The sequence below is a fragment of the Macadamia integrifolia genome, chromosome 9 (assembly GCF_013358625.1).
Source record: "Macadamia integrifolia cultivar HAES 741 chromosome 9, SCU_Mint_v3, whole genome shotgun sequence".
Classification (NCBI taxonomy): domain Eukaryota; kingdom Viridiplantae; phylum Streptophyta; class Magnoliopsida; order Proteales; family Proteaceae; genus Macadamia; species Macadamia integrifolia.
The window spans coordinates 1,070,917-1,093,128 of record NC_056565.1 but is presented as its reverse complement, the minus strand read 5'-3'; the positions used below and the strand labels follow the sequence as shown (position 1 = coordinate 1,093,128).

General features: G+C 41.1%; 1 protein-coding gene across 1 annotated transcript in view; it reads right to left on the bottom strand.

The window, feature by feature from the left end:
* Positions 1–772: 772 nt before the first annotated feature.
* The window catches only part of LOC122088594 (DExH-box ATP-dependent RNA helicase DExH7, chloroplastic-like), a 42,479-nt gene continuing 21,039 nt past the window's right edge, over positions 773–22,212 (bottom strand). The window contains exons 10-13 of the mRNA XM_042657908.1: positions 21,336–21,415; positions 19,972–20,094; positions 19,706–19,792; positions 773–877 (exon numbers count right to left, since the gene is read on the bottom strand). Coding sequence (XP_042513842.1) covers positions 773–877; positions 19,706–19,792; positions 19,972–20,094; positions 21,336–21,415 — 395 coding nt within the window. The remainder of the gene's footprint in view (positions 878–19,705; positions 19,793–19,971; positions 20,095–21,335; positions 21,416–22,212) is intronic.

Here is a 22,212-nt window from a genome sequence, read left to right as displayed (position 1 = left end):
CCCCCCCCCCCCCCTCTTTTGGCTTTGGTTGCTGGTTGGCTTCTTCTGGCTCTTGTTGGTTGCTATATTTTTGAGTTTCTTTTTGCTTTGATCCCCTTGGGGTTGGCTTCTCCTTGTTGGCTTAAGCCTCCCCTCCCCCCACCCCCTTTTTCCCCTTGTATTTTCTCTTCTCTTTGGGTATATATTTATTTATTCATCCACCCCCCCCCAAAAAAAAAGAAAAAAAAATGAGAAGTAAAACAGTTCCTAAAGTACCCTATTACAAAAATTCTAACAGCGAAACCAGCCTGTAAAGTGGCATGGAAATCCTTAGAGAGTTTATTTATGGACCACTTTATGCAAAGAATTCAATGGCATTAGCTCTTCCAGAATTTGATGAGCATTCCTTTCAGTGTATGTAATGGCCATATAACTCTGGGGGGGAAAAAGAGAAAAAGAGCCATAAAACCATTGTACAGATCCTTGTTCAGCATATAGCGGGCTTCCTTATCATTTCTCTTACCTAATAAAATTTTGACTAATCTAAAGCATGAACATACAAATAATACCCAGGGTCAAACAGAACATAAAAGAGGCCAAGGGAGAAAGATATTGAACTCTATTTACACATGAAATTTAACTGAGCAGATTAGTTCAACCTTCACAAAAGGATGCGTTATATCCAAAATATATTTCATTCTAACCATGTAAAAAAATTAGCATAATTCGACAAACAAGTTTTGGTTACACAAATAAATTTTTTACATCAAATCGAGCAGAAAAAGAAGTATAACTACCTTGCACTGTCAAGACGAACTTGAAACCCAACCAAGGACCCATCTGAACCTGGTGATGGTTCACATCGCTCATCTGCTACTCTTTCCGCAACAGAAATAGCCTAAATAGACAAGTGAAAGAACCCAGATTTATGACGAGCATAAGGCTTCTGCAATAATAGAGAGCAAGGGGCAAACAAGAAATGAAGTTTAGGGAGAACATGTATCATATATGGGATAATTTCAATTTCACGGCCCCATTTATGATAGGCTCATAAACAGTAAACTATTTTGAGCCATGTGGCAAGATGATGCAATGATTCTGACCGTTGGATAGACAGGTTTAGATTTGGATTAACAAATGTCAAATTTCAAAACCTAATTCAATCAAATATCCTCCTGTGATCCCTAGATATATTTTGCCACTTGGCAATGACAATTTGGCTGAAACTCAACACATAAGCAGAGGACCTCGAGCTCTACCTATCCACAAAATTTAGGCCCCATCTAATCTGCCACATGGCAGATATGTGTGCCGTTCAGATAAGCTTATTTGAGCAAAGACATTCTATTGTAATATGGGTCTTTAAGGGTAGATTGGTCCTTATTTATCATTAGGGACATTATGGTTCTCCTATCTTGTAAATCCCTAATCCAACTATTATATTTAGAAGAGGGTTTAGAGTCAGTTGGCATAAGTCAAATTTTTTCCCAAATCAACATGGTATCAAAGCAGGTTAGGTTCTCCTTCCCAAAACCTTAAGTCCTTCCTAAAACCCCTCACCACCTCTGTCATTGCTCCTCCTCCCTCTCTCGATCTCACCGCTGCTGCCACCTCTCTTCTTCTCTCTCACGATTGCCTAACCACCATTCCTTTCCCCTCGTGATCGCCTAACCTCTCTCTCTCTCTCTCTCTCTCTCTCTCCCCCACCCCCTAGGCAGCCATAACCCCCTTCTCCATTGTTTTGTCCCTTTAGGGTCTTACCCTTGATGGTATCCTACCACCAGGGGTCTTCTATACGGTCGAAACCCTACCTATTTAAACTAGATTCTAGTAAAGGACTAGACCTGGAAGCTTGAAGTTGCTCGTGATTACTTTTGGGACCAGCACCTGTGGCGTCTGAAGATTCTAGCACATCAGTTCTTTTGGATGGTGGGAATCACAGCTCTAATGGCGACTACCCATCTTTCCCTACTAGCTCCATCAAGTTGGATGGGAGCAATTACCTGATTTTTACTATATCCTACGACATGTCTATTGCTGGCCACGGTTACATTGGCTACCTTACAGGAACTACTGCTAGCCCCCTTACTATTGGTGCCCCTTAGGACAAATGGGGTGCTGCCAACCATAGTTTTTAAGGCGGTAAGGCGATGGAGGCGTTTGAAGGTCTTTCGGAGCGCCTTAGCAATAAGGCGGGCATAAAGCGTCGCCTTATTGACTAAAGCGTTCCTGTGTAATTTTTTTATAAAACCAATCTATTTGGCTCAAATCCTAGTTGAATCATATTACTCATATGTTAAATAAATATTAAAAGTTCATATTCATACCAATGTAAGATATTCATCAAGAAAACAAATCAACAAAGTGAATAAACTAAATTCATCTTCATCAATCATCAATCATCATAACATATTAACATATAATATAAATACATAATTATGAAATAAAATTATAAAAATAAAGAATAGAAGACATAAAAAATACAAGTATTTATTATACTTATCTCTATGATGCCAAAATGAGTGCCTAAGCCCTAAGATCATCCACTATATTTCTACTCCTGTCAATGAAGAATGAAGCTCACCACTGCCAGAGCAAAATGGTCGCCTAGATAAGTGGTTCTTCCTTGTTCCTTGATTCCTTCTCAAAGCCCTTTCTTAAAACCCTTGACAAAAGCCAAACCCTGTTTGTAAATCGTGTTTTTGTTTTGTTTGTTTTGGTAATTTTTGGTGGAGTAAAGTTGATCCCATACATCTCAAGTGTTAATAAAATCATACACCTACCAATAAAAAATCTACATTTGGAATCTTCATCAAGTAATTTTAAAATGTGTTTAAAAAAAAAACCCATAAGGCGCCACTTCTCGTAAGGCGGAGCACTGCCTTACCATCTCTAGACCGCATCAGCGCCAAGGCGCTAATAAGGCGTCGCCTTAGTAGCGCCTTAAAAACTATGCTGCCAACTGTCTAGTAATGTCCTACTCCTATCCCATCATTCTATGACCCCATTAGTTGCTATGGGCTATTTATTGCTTGACACCAAGGTTCAAGAACTCATTTCCTTTTGGTAAAATGTACTTTTTCCTGTGTTTCGCTAGTCATTTTGGGGGGCTAATTGCTGACGTGGCCGAAATTAGCAAAATGAGATAAACGAAATGACAAAGACAGCCGAAATTTCGACTAAATAATGCATTTTTTTTCCCGAATCAAGCGAAATTTCGAAACGAAATTACCAAAGTGTGACCGAGATGACCAAAATTATGTACTTTTATATTTCGTATGTCATTTCGTCTAAGAAAAAAAAAAACCAAATCCGATATCATTTAAGTAAATGAACAAATACCTCCCATTTGAATCCAATAAAAATAGTTTAAACAAAAGCATAAGAGGTCAACCACCCAGTCCAAGAACAAAAACTGGATCTTGGTTATAGGGGCGATTTTCAACTTTTAAATGTTGGGGTTTTCTCAATTATGAAAATTTCATAAATCTTATCATGTTAAATCATCGCTAAAAACCAAAAGTCTGATAAAATGATCTTTTATTTTGATATCCATAAAATTATTTTCATTCAGGAGATTTTAACAGCATTCACACACTTTAAAATAAGTTTGACCGAAACATAACTTTGTCATTACAACTCAGATTTACGTAATATAGACTTGTTGGAAAGCTAGTTTTATGTCATACTTAATACAAAAGGTCTCATGTAAAAATAAAATCATTTGACGAGTCAAAATTATTATAGAACAAGAGCATTTCTGTAAATGTTGATTTTTTATGACTTAATGTGACCTAATGTTGATTTTTATGATTCGATGTGGCTAAATAGTGATTTTTAGTGGATTTTTTTTTTTTTTTTTTTTTTTGTGAATAAATAATTCATTACCAAAGAGAAGAAGATACATACAAGCCCCTTACGGGGAGAGAAGAAAAGAAACCCTTAGCCCTCATGAGGAGGGAAGAGTCCTAAAAACAGAGCTGGGAAGCTCCCAAGAATCAACAATGTGACAATTTCTAGGAGAAGGGAGACAAGTAATAGCAACTTTAGAGATCTTTGCTTTAATAACAAAAAATATGGAGCTCCAAATCTTTTCCAGAGACCGAGAGTTGGAGGTCCATTTTCTATAATTGCCCTCTATCCAGATTTGGTTGATCGAAGCACAAAAAGCAAACTTGGTAACCAGATCGTAGATAGTCTTCCCTTGGAATGTCATGTCGATCCAGATCCACTCCCTATGAAAAGGGAGAATTCTTCTTCTCACAGGCCAGCATTTTGGATAAGACAAAACTCATGATGGAGAGAGACATAAGGCAAGCAAAAAAGAGATGATCAATGTCTTCAGGCTCAAAACCGCAAAGATAGCATGTTGGGGACACTAGGATACTTCTCTAGATGAGGAAGGCTTGTGTACGAAGGCATCTTATGAAGACCCTCCACGCTATGAAGCTTTGTCAACGTATATAATGCTTGAACCAAATAAGCCTATGCCATGGGGCTGGATTCCCATGCAATCTAATATGGTCCCAAGCAGACTTGATACAGAAGAGCCCATTTAAAGAGTGGAGCCAAACGATTGAATCATTTCTTGCCTGACCTCCAAGATGAATAGTAGGCAAACTATCCCAAATCTCAGCAATCTGAGGAAAGGAAGGGGCTGGCGGGGTCCAGACTCCAAACGATAATATGTCTGCAACCCTAGCTTGTAATGTAGGGATAGATTTGACAACCAAACTAGACCCAAGACTGCAGGAAAGTTAAACCAAAGAACAACCAATAATCACCCAATATTAGACAGCTACAACAGTCCAGAAGTAATCAGTCAACAGACATTGAAAACCAGAATTTTCAAACCCAGAATCTGGAATTTCTGAAAACAGAGATTACACCAGCAAGTAGACTAACCAGCAGCAGGTACAGATTACTGAATAAGGCACAATCAGAAACAAGACACCACAGGAACAGATAAACCAAACCAGAACTCAATTCTGGACAGCAGGTTCTGAAACCTTGCAGTCGATCCCAGCAACTTCAGTAAATTCTATAGCAGAATATTAAGGAGCATATAATCAACTCAGATTATTAATTAGAAGGTCCAGTCCATCGGAGAATAAAGGAAGCAGTCAACATCAACATTCAACACAGATTAGACGGCAATTCTGGGCAGAAAACTTCAATCAGCCAGAATAGGAATAATTACAACAACTAACAGATCCATGGTCAGAATACACTATAAATGGGATCGAGTCTTCCACACAACCAAGGTAACACTCGACCAGAAGCTTAAAGCCATCAGATGGCTGGTTGATTAGAACAGTATAGGCCGGTGGAAGAGAAACAGAGATTCAGAACCCAGAATAATTCTGCAGAAAGTTCAGATTACTTACTTGGGAAATTAAAGAAGATATCGACAATAAGAGAAACCAGAAAATAATAGCAACCCACTCGGACTTCTCGCCGCAGAGTGTCGATTGGATCAAACACCAATCCCTAGGCCTTGATCAAACACAAGGAACAGCCAGGGTTACCCAGCGGCAGCAACAAGAGAGTTGTTTTTTTCTTATTAGTCAAAATCGTGGCTCATTAAAAGAGCCATCATCTTTATTTATAATGATGGGGAGGGTTTACAAGTAATAGTAACTCAGAGTTACTAAATCTGAGTTACTAAAAACTGATTACAAGAAGTTACTAAAACTGGAAATTAGATTCTAATGAAAATAGAAACTAGTCTTGACAGAAATTAGAAACTAACAATGACTTGAAATTAGAAACTAATTTAGGACTTCAAAATAAAAACTAAATAACTAATTAGTAACCCCATTAGCAGCCCAAACCGTGGGCTGACTTGGACCAGATCTGGGTCGACCTTGGTCTTGGTTCTCCTTGTGTAAACCATTGTTGGAACTGCATCAGCTCCCCCGGCTTGAAAACATTCGACTCCGACAAATGGATAAAGGATATATAGCGCTCATACAAGTTGGGATCAAGCCTCTTGAAATCATCAGCATGAATCGAAGTACAGTCACTACGGGGACAGCCTTTCCACTTGATAAGAAAAGTGTGATAACCGGTACCACAGCGGGAGGTCTTGTAATTATCATCCAAGACGTCTTTAATAACTTCAAAAGTGGGTGGCTTGAGTTGAGGCAACCTCAGCATTTTCTCCATGTCTCCATCATCCGAATGATGCCCAACATAAAGGTGAAGATCAGCCACATTAAACACGTTGCTTATGGTCATGTCATCCGGCAGCTCAAGCACATAAGCATTAGGTCCTATACGTTTCAGCACCTTGTAGGGACCCATCTTTCGTGGATGTAGCTTGGTATTGACACCCGTCTGAAACCGTTCAGGATTTACTTGAATCATCACCATGTCCCCAGGTTTGAACTCCGCATAACACCGATGACGATCAGTAGAAGCCTTATACACCTTATTGTTCAAGGCAATACGTCGTCGGACGTGGGCATGCACCTCAGTGATATGACGCAAGAACTCATCAGCTTCAACACTAACTCGAGCCTGGGGTGGAAGTGACATAAGGTCAATAGGCCGCTTAGGTTGAACTCCAAGCAAGATCTCAAAAGGAGTACGACCTGTTGTCCTATTCACTGAGCTGCTGTAGGCAAATTCTGCAATGTCAAGAATAGAAGGCCATGTCTTCTCATAGTCTCGAACCAAACACCTCAACAAGTTTCCCAAGCTACGGTTCACCACCTTTGTCTGTCCGTCTGTCTGTGGATGAAATGCAGTTGAAAAGTTCAGCTTAGTATTTGTCTTCAACCACAATGTCTTCCAAAAATAAACTCATGAACTTAACATCACGGTCAAACACAATACTGGTTGGTAGCCCATGTAGTCGTACTACTTCCTTGAAGAAGAGCTTTGCAACCTGATAAGCATCAAAAGTCTTACGACAAAGTATAAAATGAGCCATCTTAGAGAAACGATCCACAACCACCATAATGAAATCATATCGTTCTCTAGTAGGGGGTAGTCCAAGAACAAAATCCATGCTAACATCAAGCCACGGTGCATGAGGAATAGGTAATGGAGAGTATAAACCTGTATTCTATTTTCCCCCTTTTGCCAACTGACATACACGGCATCTCTTGATCACATGATCGACATCCTTTACAATGCATGGCCAATAATATCGATCAATCACCTGTGCAAGAGTCTTATCTTTCCCAAAATGTCCTCCTAATCCTCCTCCATGTAACTCTCGTATGATGTGATGACATAGGGAAGAGTTTGGGATACAAAGCCATGTGCCAAAGAACAAGTACCCATCATGAATAGAGTACTTTAGGTGCTGCCCACCTTGTTGTAACTGCATAAAGACAGTACTGAAATCAGAATCAGAGGTGTACTCACCCCGTATCTGATCTCTGTTAATAACATGTGCTGAAAATGTGTTAAGTGTGAGCACTTTCCAGCTAAGTGCATCAGCCACTGTATTCTCTTTTCCCGCCTTGTACTTCATAGCAAATACAAACTCCTGCAAGTAGGCTACCCATTTGGCATGTTTGTGGCTAATCGACTTCTGTGTGTGAAGGTGCTTCAAGGCTTTATGATCAGTGTACAAAATGAACTCCTTACCAATGAGGTAGTGCCTCCAATGGCGTAGCACTTGGACGACTGCATACAACTCCAGATCATAAGTCGAATAGCGCTTCTCGGCCTCATTCAATTTTTCGCTATAAAAGGCGATGGGGTGTCCTTCTTGCATTATCACTCCTCCTAGTCCAACATGTGAAGCATCTGTAGCTACCTCAAATACTTTGTCAAAATCTGGTAGGCGTAGGATGGGTGCCTCTGTCATCTTTCTCTTCACAAGAGCGAAGGCTTTGGTCGCTGCAGCTGTCCATTCAAACTTCCCTTTACTCGACTTCATACATTCAGTGATGGGTGCCATAACTGCACTGAAGTTCCGAACAAATCTTCTGTAGAAGGAAGCCAACCCATGAAAGCTACGGACTTCTGTTAGAGTCTTAGGTGTGGGCCAATCAGTGATGCTCTTGATCTTCTCCGGATCAGCTTCAACCCCCTTTGATGACACGATAAATCCAAGGAATACAACCTTAGGTAGCATGAAGGAACACTTCTTGAGATTAATGTATAACTTCTCAGCACGGAGTACTCTCAAGACTTGCCTCAAGTGATCCTTATGCTCTTCTTGGTTCTTACTGTATACCAAAATGTCATCAAAATAAACAACCAAAAAGCGACCAATGAAGGGACGAAGGACCTGTGTCATCACCCCCATAAAAGTACTAGGTGCAATTGTCAGACCGAAAGGCATGACTTTCCACTCATATAAGCCATCCTTGGTCTTAAACGCGGTCTTCCACTCATCTCCAGAACGGATGCAAATCTGATGATAGCCACTCCACAGATCTAACTTGGAAAAGACCTTTGCCCCAGACAGCATATCCAACATATCATCTAGTTGTGATATAGGAAACCTATACTTGACTGTTATCTTGTTATCTTGTTGATAGCACGGCTGTCCACACACATACGCCAAGAACCATCCTTCTTTGGCATGAGTAAAGCTGGTACTGCACAAGGACTTAAGCTCTCCTCAATGAAGCCCTTCTGTAGTAATCCATCCACTTGCCGTTTCTGCTCGGCATGCTCAATAGGACTAAGTCTGTAAACAAGAAGGTTCATAGTTTTTACGACGGTAAGGCGACGGGGGCGTTTGAGGGTCTTTTGGAGCGCCTTAGCGATAAGGCGGGCATAAAGCGTTGCATTATCGACTAAAGCATTCATGTGTACTTTTTTTATAAAACCAATCTATTTGGCTCAAATCCTAATTGAATCCTATTACTCATATGTTAAATAAATATTAAAAGTTCATATTCATACCAATGTAAGATATTCATCAAGAAAACAAATCAATAAAGTGAATAAACTAAGTTCATTTTCATCAATCATCAATCATCAATCATCAATCGTCATAACATATTAACATATAATATAGATACATAATTATGAAACAAAATTATAAATATCAAGAAAAGAAGATATAAAAAATACAAGTATTTATTATACTTACCTCTATGATGCCAAAATGAGTGCCTAAGCCCTAAGGTCATCCACTATATTTCTACTCCTGTCAAAGAAGAATGAAGCTCACCGCTGCCGGAGCAAAATGGTCGTCTGAATCAGTGGTTCTTCCTCATTCCTTGATTCCTTCTCAAAGCCCTTGACAAAATCCAAACCCTGTTTGTGAATCGTGTTTTTGTTTTGTTTGTTTTGGTTATTTTTGGTGGAGTAAAGCTGATCCCATACATCTTAAGTGTTAACAAAACCATACACCTACCAATAAAAAATCTATATTTGGAATCTTCATCAAGTAATTTTAAAAAAAAAAAAAAAAAAAAAAAAAAAAAAACCATAAGGCGCCACTTCACATAAGGCGGAGCACTGCCTTACCATCTTTAGACCGCATTAGCACCAAGGCACTTGTAAGGCGATGCCTTAGCAGCGCCTCAAAAACTATGGGAAGGTTGGGTAAAACCGAACCAGGTACCAAGTCAATAGCATGTTGTATGTCTCTTATAGATGACAACTCATCTGGGAGATCATCAGGGACTAAGTCAGAAAAATCAGATAGGAGCTCTCTGATAGGTGCACTATGCGTTACTTCAGGTTGGGGAGTGATTTCCCTAGTGACAAGTGCCATAACCATTCCACTCTCATGACTTATGCGTAAGAACTGTTTGTGGGGAGTAGCTAGCAACTCCTTTGTGGGCATAGCTAATACCTTCTTCTCATTGTCAATGTCCTTCTGATTTGACCTTAAGGATCTCTTTCGCCGTATTTCAGCCAGCACATTTACCAGATAGAAAGTTATAGGAACACCCTTCCACATGAAAGTACACAGATTCTTCTTCCCTCTAACCATAGCATCATTGTCATACATCCAGGGACGACCAAGCAATACATCTGTGAGTTTCATTGGGATCACATCACACCAAACTTTCTCTTCATATCGGTAAAGTTTCAAAGAAACTGAGCATCTCTTATTCACCTCTAGAGTATTACCATTCAGCAAGGATACCTTATAAGGCTGAGGATGTGAGTTAGCTTTCAAGGTTGCTCTCTTCACAAAGGCTTCAGAAACAACGTTGATACAGCTTCCACTATCAATGATAATCTGACAAGTATGCTCACCTGACTTCATACGGCTGTAGAATATGCAGTTATGTCACCAATCATCTCCTTTGGTTTCAGCCACCAATATGCGAGTAACAATATTTATTCCTTGAGTATCATCCTCATTAGTGTTTTCCATATCATAGTCATATCCACCATCATCATCATCCTCTAAAGGATAATGATAAAGAGCTGACTCATCCTCCTCATTGGAGTCCTCGACCTCAGTTACTGCATTAACCCTCTGCTTATGCGGACAAGACTTAGCAAAATGTCCTACCTCTTGGCAATGGAAACACTGTACCTTATTACCACCGGTCATGGGTGCCTTTCCTTTATGATCAGCTCGTGGAGGAACAGTGGACTTTGGAGGTGTTGAGCTACTAGGTATAATAGTTGAAAAATTCTTCTTTACCTCCCCAGCTTGGAACCCAAACCTTCCAACTGGCTGTGCTAGAAGCTCCTCTGCTCGTAGGGCCTTGTCAAAACAATCCCTCACTGAGTGCACTTTAACAACTTCGATACCCCTGTTGATTTCAGCTCGCAATCCCAGTCGAAACAGAGATAACAATTGCCTTTCATTCTCCCTTATGCCTGTACGAGAATAAAGTGCGTCAAACTTGTTCATGTACTCGGCAACAGTCATAGACCCTTGACAAAGAGAGTTCAGTTGGTCTTGTATGGGAGCTCTGAAGTTGCATGGCAAGTATTTATCTGATAACTCAAGCTTCATCTCCTCCCAACTAGTAGGTACTCTACCACGGTCTTCTAACTCTAGTTCATAGGTCCTCCACCACTCACGAGCAGCCCCAACTAGCTTAGCACGAGTTAGTTTCATCTTCCGTTCCTCAGGTAACTCATAATAGTCAAAATAGTCGTCTAGTGCCACTGCCCAATCATAGAACAATTGGGGGTCATATCTCCCATCAAACTCCTTCAGATCGAGCTTGACCTTCTGTGAATCTCCAGAATACCGCTGTTGCACGGGACGCTCAGTCTCAAAATTACATGCTCTTCAACAGTAGGTCGTGGTATCGGAAACCTCTGTGGTGCTCTCAGATTAGGGTTTGCTCTCCTGTTAGTCAATTGAGCAACCACATTCAATGGGGTTTCTACTTCGGGTGTTGTACGTAAATCGCCAGTAGGCTATTGTGGTGGGGTCTCTTCATTCAACAACCTGGCATCCAATTCAACCTTCAATTCAGTCGGTAAGGCTTGCTGTTCATCCTTCATCTTAGTCCTCATAGTCTGTAGCATCTCCATAAGAGAAACTAGGGTGGGGGTGTTGTTCCCAGCCATGCTCTGATACCACTTAATGTAGGGATAGATTTGACAACCAAACTAGACCCAAGACTGCAGAAAAGTTAAACCAAAGAAAAACCAATAATCACCCAATATTAGACAGCTACAATAGTCCAGAAGTAATCAATCAACAGTCATTGAAAACCAGAATTTTCAAACCCAGAATCTAGAATTTTTGAAAACAGAGATTACACCAGCAAGTAGACTAACCAACAGCAGGTACAGATTACTGAATAAGGCACAATCAGAAACAAGACACCACAGGAACAGATAAACCAAACCAGAAATCAATTCTGGACAGCAGGTTCTGAAACCTTGCAGTCGATCCCAACAACTTCAGGAAATTCTATAGCAGAATATTAAGGAGCATATAATCAACTCAGATTATTAATTAGAAGGTCCAGTCCATTGGAGAATAAAGAAAGCAGTCAACATCAACATTCAACACAGATTAGACGGCAATTCTGGGCAGAAAACTTCAATCGGCCAGAATAGGAATAATTACAGCAACTAACAGATCCATGGTCAGAATACACTGTAAATGGGATCGAGTCTTCCACACAGCTAGGGTAACACTCGACCAGAAGCTTAAAGCCATCAGATGGCTGGATGATTAGAACAATATAGGTCGGTGGAAGAGAAACAAAGATTCAGAACCCAGAATAATTCTGTAGAAAGTTCAGATTACTTACTTGGGAAATTAAAGAAGATATCCACAATAAGAGAAACCAGAAAATAATAGCAACCCACTCGGACTTCTCACCACAGAGTGTCGATTGGATCAAACACCAATCCCTAGGCCTTGATCAAACACAAGGAACAACCAAGGTTACCCAACGGCAGTAACAAGAGAGTTGTTTTTCTCTTATTAGTCAAAATCGTGGCTCATTAAAAGAGCCATCATCTTCATTTATAATGACGGGGAGGGTTTACAAGTAATAGTAACTCAGAGTTACTAAAAACTGATTACAAGACGTTACTAAAACTGGAAATTAGAATCTAATGAAAATAGAAACTAGTCTTGACAGAAATTAGAAACTAACAATGACTTGAAATTATAAACTAATTTAGGACTTCAAAATAGAAACTAAATAACTAATTAGTAACCCCATTAGCAGCCCAAACCGTGGGCTGACTTGGACCAGATCTGGGTCGACCTTGGTCTTGGTTCTCCTTGTCTAAACCCTTATTGGAACTGCATCAGCTTGCCTAGACAACCCGGAGCTATAAATGCTACAAGCAGAGAGCACATTCGAGAGGATTCCTATAGGATGCCAAGGGTCATGCCAGAGAAGGATGGAAGAGCTATCCCTAATGCTAAAGGAGATGGATCTAGAAGCAAAGGCTTTGAGAGAGAAGATCTTGCACCACACCCAGGAGGAGTCTAAAGGAATATTCATGGTCCAAAAGGAGCCTTGCTTAATTATATAAGAGTACATACAAGCCACCCAGATGCATTTCTTTTTGGAAGCCACTTTCCAGATGAGCTTTAAGATTCCTGCATTATTGACATCCTTGATTAGCCTAAGACCAAGGCCCCCTTCATTTTTGGGAAGGCATGCCGCAGCCCATCTGATGGGGCAAAGGAATCTAGAAGATTCACATCCTTTCTATAAGAAGGCAGCAAAGATGGGTTCCATTTTAGAGATCATGGTCTTGGGCAGCCCATAGATTCAAGACTAGTAAATATAAGAAGCTTGGAGGACAATTCTAACAAGCACAAGCGCCTCGCAAAGGATAAGAGCCTTCCTTTCCAAAGTTGAAGGCCTTTCCTAAAGAGATCCAACATAAGATTGCAGTGGCGGGCAGTGAGCCTCCCAGGAATAAGAGGAAGCCCCAGGTACCTTACCGGCAGAGAACCCAAAGCAAACCCACTCTTCTCAAGGAGGGAGAGCTTCACGTCTTCAATGATACCCGAAAGAAGGGGAGGGATTTCCTCAGGTTGATGTGAAGGCCAGACATCCTAGCAAAGAGATCCAGACAATGCATAATAGCATCTAATGAGGGCCATCTACTTTGGAGAAGATCATCAGATCATCCGCAAAGGCAAGGTGAGTCAGCTTGAGAGCTTTGCATTTGGGGATAGGAAAAATGAGCTTCTGATCAATGGCCGACTGCAAACTTCTAGAGAGGACTTCCATAGCAAGACAGAAGATGTAAGGCGATAGGGGGCAGCCTTCCCTGATTCCTGCAAAGGGGGAAAAATAGCCCACCGAACTACCATTAACCAAAACAGAGAACATGGGCGAAGCAATGCAGTGGTAAATCCAGTTGGTGAAGGTAGGCGGGAAACCAATCTGGGTGAGGACCGAAATGATAAAATCCCACCGAAGAAAGTCAAAAGCCTTATGGATGTCAATCTTCATAAAAGCAGCTAAAGAATGACCTTTTCTATCAAACCCTCGCACAATCTCGTGGCAAAGGAGGATGTTGTTAGCAATGCTTCTTCCAGGAATGAATGCTGATTGGTTCTCACTGACAAGAGAGTCAACCACAGCCTTAATGTGGATGGCAAGGATTTTGGCTATGAACTTGTACAAAAGATTGCATAGGGAAATCGGCTTGAAGTTGTTTATATCAATCTTAGGAATAAGGTAGAGAAAAGTGTGACTGATACCCTTGATCTGGCTCAGATTGAAGAAGAAGCTCTTTACAGTTTTAATCAAATCCTCTTTAATGATGTCCGAAGCTGAGGTGAAGAATCCCATACTGAAGCCATTTGGGCCAGGAGCTTTGCTAGCTTTGTGAGAGAAAATAGCCTTGGAGATTTCCTCATCTGAGGGGATAGACCAAAGCATATGGGCCATACTGGTAGGGATGAACTTGTTGAGGAGCCCAACAAGAATGGGGGTACCCAGGAGGGAGGGGTGATTGAACAACTTCCTGAAATGGTCCACAACCACCTCTTTTATTTCTTCCCCTTTGTCGACTTGGATACCCTCAGAATTAGTAAGCTTGAGGATGGAGTTAAAGTTATTCCTGGCTTTGAGAGAGCAATGAATATAAGAGGAATTCGAATCCCCTAACTCCAACCAATTAATTATGGACTTTTGCTTCAGGAAACTTTCCTCATTAGCCAATAAGCAAGCAGGCTTTGTAGATTCAGATTTCTCCTCCTCAGCAAGGGAAATGTTCAAGTGATCAGCTTGAATCTGAATTTGAATGGAGGTGAGTTTATTCCTGCATTTCGCAACAAGAGAAGAAATGTTCCCGAAGGTATTAGTATTCCAAAGCTTAAGGTCCTCTTTGACATTTTTTAGCTTCCTGGACAAAGCAATAAGAGGGGAGGAGCGGGCATGAACAGGCTTAGCCTAGGTAATTTGGACAACAAAGAGGAAGTCAAGATGAGAGAACCACTTATCATAGTATTTAAAGGGCTTTGGGCCAAAAGAGGTGGGAGGATGAATGAGGAGAAAGATGGGACTATGGTCAGAGGTGGCAGGGGGCTCAATGGTGCCATGAGATGAAGGGAAGGTGGACAACCAAGCTTCATTTACCAGCATCCGGTCTAGCTTACAAGCAATACGATCGGAGCCAACTCTTCTGTTATTCCAGGTAAATTTGATTCTAGACCATCAAAGATCATCTATAGCCAGGTCATTAATGCATTCATTGAAAGCATCAATACTTCCCAAGTTTAGATGACCCCCTCCTTGTTTTTCATGAGCATAACAGACCACATTGAAGTCCCCACAAATACCCCAAGGTCCGGACCCAACCTGGGAAGCAATAACTCGCAAGTCATTCCAAAGAGTGGTTCTTTCCAGCAAGCGATTAGAGGCATAGATGGTTGATAACAGAAAGGAGAAGCTGCCCGCAATGTCAGAGATGTTAAGGTGGAGGAACTAGGAGGAGGAAGAAAGGAGAGAGACAATAAGTTTGGAAGCATCCCAAAGGAAGCAGATTCTACCATTAGGGTGATTGGGGTGATTGGTCAGAGAAGACCAGCCGGGGGCAATGGAAGAAGCAACAAGGGAGAAAGAGGCCTCCTTAATGTGAGATTCCAAAAGACAGCAAAACGAGGGACGATAGTCTTTTAGAAGTAAGTGGGCAACCGCTTGTTTCTGAGGGGAATTCAGACCTCTGATATTCCAAACCAAGCCGTGAGACATCAGGCACGAGTGAAGGAAGGCTTCTCATGCTCTAAAGAGATGGAGCAAACACGAACAGACGAAGGCCGGGAGCTGCGGCGCCGGCGATAGGACAAAGGGTGGATGGGGGCATCTTGGGCAGGAGGCATCTTAGGAGAGGAAGGCTGGAAAGGGCTAGAGAATGAACCTTTCTATGTTTTCTTCGAATTAACCGACCCGACGAGCAGGGGAGAAGGATTAGCAGGAAGGTTCTGGGTCGGGTCCATGGATACTGGTTTGCAGGTAGGGGATAAGACAATGACAGAGAACGTGGGTCAAGTTCCATAGGAAGGACAGTGGGCCTGGGCCGATCCAGAAGGAGAAGATAAAAGGCCAGTTGGGTGGGCTGGGCCGGGCCAGCCAGAGCAGAGGGTAGCAAAAAGGGTGGGTCGTCTGTCAGGGCCAAAGACTGCGAACTCACCAGCCCAGAATTGTGAGGCAAAGAGGGACTAGGCCCCACATCCAACATGGAACCATCAACATAAGAGGGGGCCAGGGAGTCGTCAAGAGGCACAGGAGAACTTTCCAGATGATGCTCAGACACAACAGAAAGGGAAGCTTCTCCATTGGACTCAGTATCAGAGGGCTAACACTCCGAGGCATCATCATCGGATGAGGAAGTATTGCAGGTGATCCGTCATCAGAGGAGGATACTGAGGAGGAAGAGTGCTCTATAGAGGAAGCGACATCAGCCAGGCTTGAGGGGATGGTGACAACAGATACAGATTTGGCTTCTAGAGGCTCACTGGAGGGGACATCGACAGTGATTGGACCATATAAGGCGACAGAGTCCTCCAAATCAGCCTACAATATCGAGAATATGTTGTGTCCGACGGGTAAAGGGCCGCCATGAACCACGGGAGCCGCAAAAGAAGCAGCACCAGAAGGGCGCGAATGAGTCCGCCGCCTGGCGAGACGACGCCCTCTCGCTGGAGGGGGAAATAAATGGTCGTTGGTCATAAACAGACATGACAAATTGATCCCACCTTAAGGAGATCCCATCAGAAGCATGAACCATGTCATCAGTAGCAGAGGTTGAAGGCCTAGGGAGGCAGACAGCACTGTCATGACCAAAAACTTTGCAATTGAGGCCTTATGGGGGTCTCCAATCATAGCAGACAGGTTGTTGGAAAGTGAATCCTTCTCCATCCTGAACAGAGATAGAGGAAGGGAGGGCGGCAGAGGCTGAAACTTCCACACAAATGTGCGCAAAAGCAAGCTTGTCTTCGCAGCAAGTACGAGCATTGGAGCAAAGAGGCTGCCCAAGAACTGACCCCACAATGCTAAGTCCACCAAAAGTGAAGGGGTAGGCCAAGCGAGGAGACCCAAAGGGGAATGGTAGAGTAGTCTACCCTGTTGAGAAGCAATCGGCGGTTCCAGTACCGAAGGAATATAAGGTTCCTTCCCACGCGCTAAGGGGCACCCTCGAGGTAGCGAACTTTGTCACCCTCATCAGAAAATTTAAAGAGGAAGGAGCCATGGTCCATAAGGTAAATTTCCACAGAACCCGAAGGTAGAATGGTGGTCGTTTCCTTATAAAATGGCCCACAAGCGACGAGGTCCACCGAGAAGCTTCGTCGTCCAGAAGGCCCTTAGGACACTTAGCAATGAGGGAGTCTCCGAGCATGGTAGGGGGAATAAATTGCAGCAGTATAGTTATTGGATGCTACACTTTTGAAGGAGTGTCTTTTGATGTAGCTATTGGATGCCACACTTTTGTTGGAGTTCCTTCTTTGGGTAAGGGCTTTTGGTGTTATTGTTGTTCGTTGCTGATGGTTCTGTTTGGTTTATTTGACACGACATTTCTTCATCTATTGATGTTTGATGTATTTGAGCTGATACTGTTGTTGGCTTTATGGTGGTTGATTGGAGTTCTCCCTGTGCTCATGGGAGTTCTTGTTGGTCCAAGCTAGAGCTTTCTTTCACTATATGTAAACTCCAGCATGAGGGGGAGTGCTAAGAGTGTATGTGGCGATCACCCATAGAACTCCATACCATGGGATGGTATTTGTTAATAAATATCTTTGTTAGGTTCCCGTTATGATTAACTTTAGAGTCCTACTAAGAGTATGTAATTGTTTCAGATTTAATATAAAGACTGGCTGGTGATAGATCGGACATCACCTATCACACAAGCCTTCCTCCCCCAATCTCTTTGTCTCTCTCTCAATTCTCTTCTTCACAGGTTCTGGTTTAGCTTTCTTGACAGATCCGAGGTGGGTTTTTGGAACCCTGTATTGCATCATTTTTAAGGTATAAAATTTGTACAGATCTGAACTTTTTAGATAAGATTTTTTTCAGACTCACATACTTGTGTCCTCTCCAGTTTTTCTGGATTTTTTTTCCTTTGGAATTCTTCAGAGTTTGATTCTGTCATAATTTTCCTACATTAGTGCTTATTCAATAGATCTTGAAAATTTCGAAGATACATTTGAGATTATTTTTTTTATTTTTTTATAATTTATTTAAAAAAAAAAAACTATTTTATTCAAATGGAAAAGCTACTAAGGAAACTGTAACAGCTGCTCATAAGAGATTTTGGGAATTCCTTGCCTTTCCAGCAAAAGCAAGATCTTTATGTATGGCCTTATCTCTAGCTAGTTCACCTTCTATAGAGAGCAAGAATCTAAGCTACAGAATTCCTTATCTTTCCAGTGGATATTGTAATTTTTAGACATTTTGGGAAAGTTATGGAAATTTTTTTGTACACTTAGTTTTTTAATTCTTATATTCCTTTTATCAAATCATGCTAAGAATTATTCAAAGGTTCATTGAAAGGGGGAAAACAGAAATATTTTCCATGATGCAAATCTAACCTCTTAAGGAGTCCACTTTTGACTGGTCTACAGTGTTGAAAGAGTGAAAAAGTAATTAATAACCAGACCTTCAAACAATAGTTACTTCAAAAACAAGGTAGAAGAAAAGGAAAGAAAAGATAATAGAATACAAAGAAGAAGAAAGAAGTGTCAAGTAAATATGTGGATATACTTAAAGACATGTATAGAGATGTGGTGACTAGTGTGAGATCTGTGATCTGTGGATGGCCAAGGTGTTGAGTTCCTTATTAATATTGGGTTACATCAAGGATCTGCATTGAGCCCTTACCTATTTACATTGGTCATGGATGAATTAACTAGGAATATTCAAGGAGAAGTCTCGTCATGCATGCTTTTTGCAGATGATATTGTACTGGTCGGTGAAACAGCACCAAGATCAATGATAAGTTGGAACTATGGAAATACAATTTGGAATCAAAAGGTCTTAAGATAAGTAGAACAAAGACAGAATATATGAAGTGTAACTTCAATCGATTGAGGATTGATAGCGAGGAAGTGAAAATTGATGGGAGAGAGATCCCGTAATGAGACTGCTTCAGATATCTGGGCTCTACGTTAAACAAAGAATGTGAGATTGATGATGATGTTTTCCACAGAATTAAAGTAGGATGGATGAAATGGAGAGGGGCGTCTGGAGTGTTATGTGATCGACGTATTCCTCTAAAGCTTAAGGGAAAATTCTACAGGACGGCCATAAGACCTGCTATGATGTATGGTGCAGAATGTTGGGCAGTCAAGAAGCGTAACATAGAAAAGTTGAGTGTGGTTGAGATGAGGATGTTGAAATGGATGTGCAGCAAAACCCGGAGAGAGAATAAGGAACGATCAAGTTAGAACAGATTTAGGAGTTGCACCAATTCAGGATAAGCTCAGAGAATATTGATTACGATGGTTTGGGCATGTCCAAAGGAGGCCCTTGGATGCTCCAGTACGAAGAAGTGACCAGATGCAGATGAATGGAGCTAAAAGGGCTAGGGGTAGGCCAAAAATGACCATTGAGGAGGTAGTTAGAAGAGACATGCAAAAGTTAAGTCTTCACCCTAATATGGCATCTAACAGAGCTGTCTGGAGGGCTAGGATCCGAGTTGCCGATTGTTCGTGAGTGGGATATCCCAAATTTTTTTTTTTTTTTTTTTTTTTTTTTTTTTTTTTTTTTTTTTTTTGTGCTTTGCAGATCCATGTAGCCAACCCCATATAGTTGGGATAAGGCTAAGCTTTGTTGTTGTGAAAGAACCCATAAAAAATAATAAAAGAAACAAACCTAAAAAAAATGCATATAATATTGCATACCGCTATTCTCCTTGGTTGTGTGCAAATGATGCTACAATGCGCACCAAGTCCAGCTTCAATCATGTCATCCAATATGAATTGTGGGACCTACAAAATTTCTTCCTTAGCATCATCAGCCACCACGTTCTGGAATATGAGGAAAAAGTTTTCCTACGAACTAGGAAGAATCATATTTACAAGAAGTTCCAAAATAGCAACAGCTTGAACATGCTGCAAATGTAAAGAAGGGTATATGATGAAGCGGCAGAAAAAACTAACTATAGTACCTGAGTTGTCTTTCCACAACCTGTTTCCCCACAAACTACAAGAACATCGTTCTCCTTCAGTAGATGTAGTATATTGCTTTTCAATTCAGCAATAGGAAGAGCAGCTCTAGCTTTTAACATTTCCTGAAAAGGAAAGCATAATATTTGTTAAGGAAATCAGGCAAACGGCCAAAATGACTGGAATTTTCAACCAAAATTTCATGCATTTTTGTGACCAAAGTTATGCTACTTTTGGTTTCGCCTCCTGTTTTGTCTCGAGCACGTCGAAACTAGATAAATATTTCCAAGATTTCAGAAAAATTCTGAACTATGCTACAAATCCAGTTGTTATGTTTTGTGATAATCAGGCAGCTATCTATACTGCTAGCAACCCAGTTTCCCATAAACAAACCAAACAAATCGAAGTTGATTATCATTTTGTTAGAGATGACCTTATAAAGAGATCGATTGCAACACCATTTGTTAGCACTGGCAGCCAACCAAGGGAAATGTTCACCACGGCCTTGGACGGCTTGCTTTCATTGGGGTGTTCCAAGCTAGGAATGGATGATATTGATGCTCTAGCCTCCAACTAGAGGGGGATTGTTAAGGGCATACTTGTCCTTTGTGATTTACTGTTAGGTTAACCTATTATATAAGATGAGGGGACTGCCAATTGAGTCATTCTATTATTTTCTCCAATCGGCAGTCTCTTCTCCCCTTTCTCTTATCCTCTGTATCTCTCAGCAGTACATTTTTTTTTTTTTTTTTTTTTTTGGGGTGAATAAAAAATTCTCAGCAGTACATTGCTGCCCTATTTCCTTGTTTTCTTCTTCACTTTCTCTGTTCTTCTTCTTCTTCTTATTGGTTGCTCCAGGTCTGAAACTGCAACAACTCTGAACTAACAAAGCAGCTTAATAAGCACTTCTATAAAAGATTCCACATTTATGAACTCCTTTATTTAGCATTCTGATGAACATGGTTATTGCACATCCACCGGTTTGACACTGCCTCTACATTGTCCCATCTTTCCGACGCCACCCTCTCTTTACGTCATTAACCTTTTGCCTGGCCTTTGGGAATTTTGTTAGAGTTCTTTTCGACCATTTTTTACATCTCTTGTATGTGGTCTTGTATTCTTTTTTTTCTGTTGATCAGGAAAATAACATCTGGGAATGTTCATTATGGTGGCATTTAAGTATACGGGAACAAGGTTTTTCCACCTTTTTTTTTTTTTTTTTTGGGGGGGGGGGGGGGGGGGGGGGGGGGGGCGGGGGAGGGGGGTGTGTGTGGTTGGTGGGGGGTGGGGGAGAGGGTTGCAAGTTTCAACAAATTTACATGAAAAGAGACATCAGTATCAGTTCTTTGAGGAAAAGTGAGCCAACCTTGTATCTCAGAACTTTCACTTTGTTTTCTTGTTCTTGTCTCAAATAGGTACTCTCAGCATCTTTGTAATAATTAAATCCTGTTAAAAAAGAGAAAATTAGTCACATCAAGCGTACAGTGGCAAAACAAATATTCTAAAAATATACCAAAGAGGAGATGCCCAAAAAACAAAACCAGAATTTAATTTTGTACATCATATGATAGATGTACCTAAGTGTTAGAAAAAATGCTTCTAAAGGAGAACTGAGATTCATATTCAATGCATAGAATGAGAAGATAACGATAGATGCTCTAAATTAGAATCTATACATTAGTAATTCAAAACCATTCAAGTAGCATCAGAAGACAGAGAAATCCACAAGCGATTTGTAGGGTGGGTGGCTGAGGGGAAGAGTACAAAAAAGAAAGGGGTTCAATGAGAAGCAACAACTTCAGTGAGAACATTCTAAAATATGTTCTTTCAAGGATATGGAAGAAGAGGTCACTCATCTGGATATGTCATGTCCAGATTTTCTGTTTTAAATTCATTGGCATCAAGGTTTTGGCAGTTGCAAAAGCTGCCTGGCTTACTTATACATTGGATGACTCAATGTGTTTCAGCCAAAGGGATGGGGTTATCCTATTAAATACTAAGTATGCAAGGTAAAGTGGTGATGCACCAGTAGAAAAAGCTACAGGAAGGGCCAGCAGTTGGCCCCAAGAATGAAGACTTCAGCATAAGGTGAAAGAGTGGAAAAGAAGCGTAAAGGTGTGTTGAGTAGTTCTGATAGATGTTTGAAGTTCATTAGCAGGACTTTGAGGTGGATTGACATAGGTCTTTCTATTTTCTGCTTTCATTTTCTCTCTGCCTTTATTCCCCCTCCCACACACCCAGCC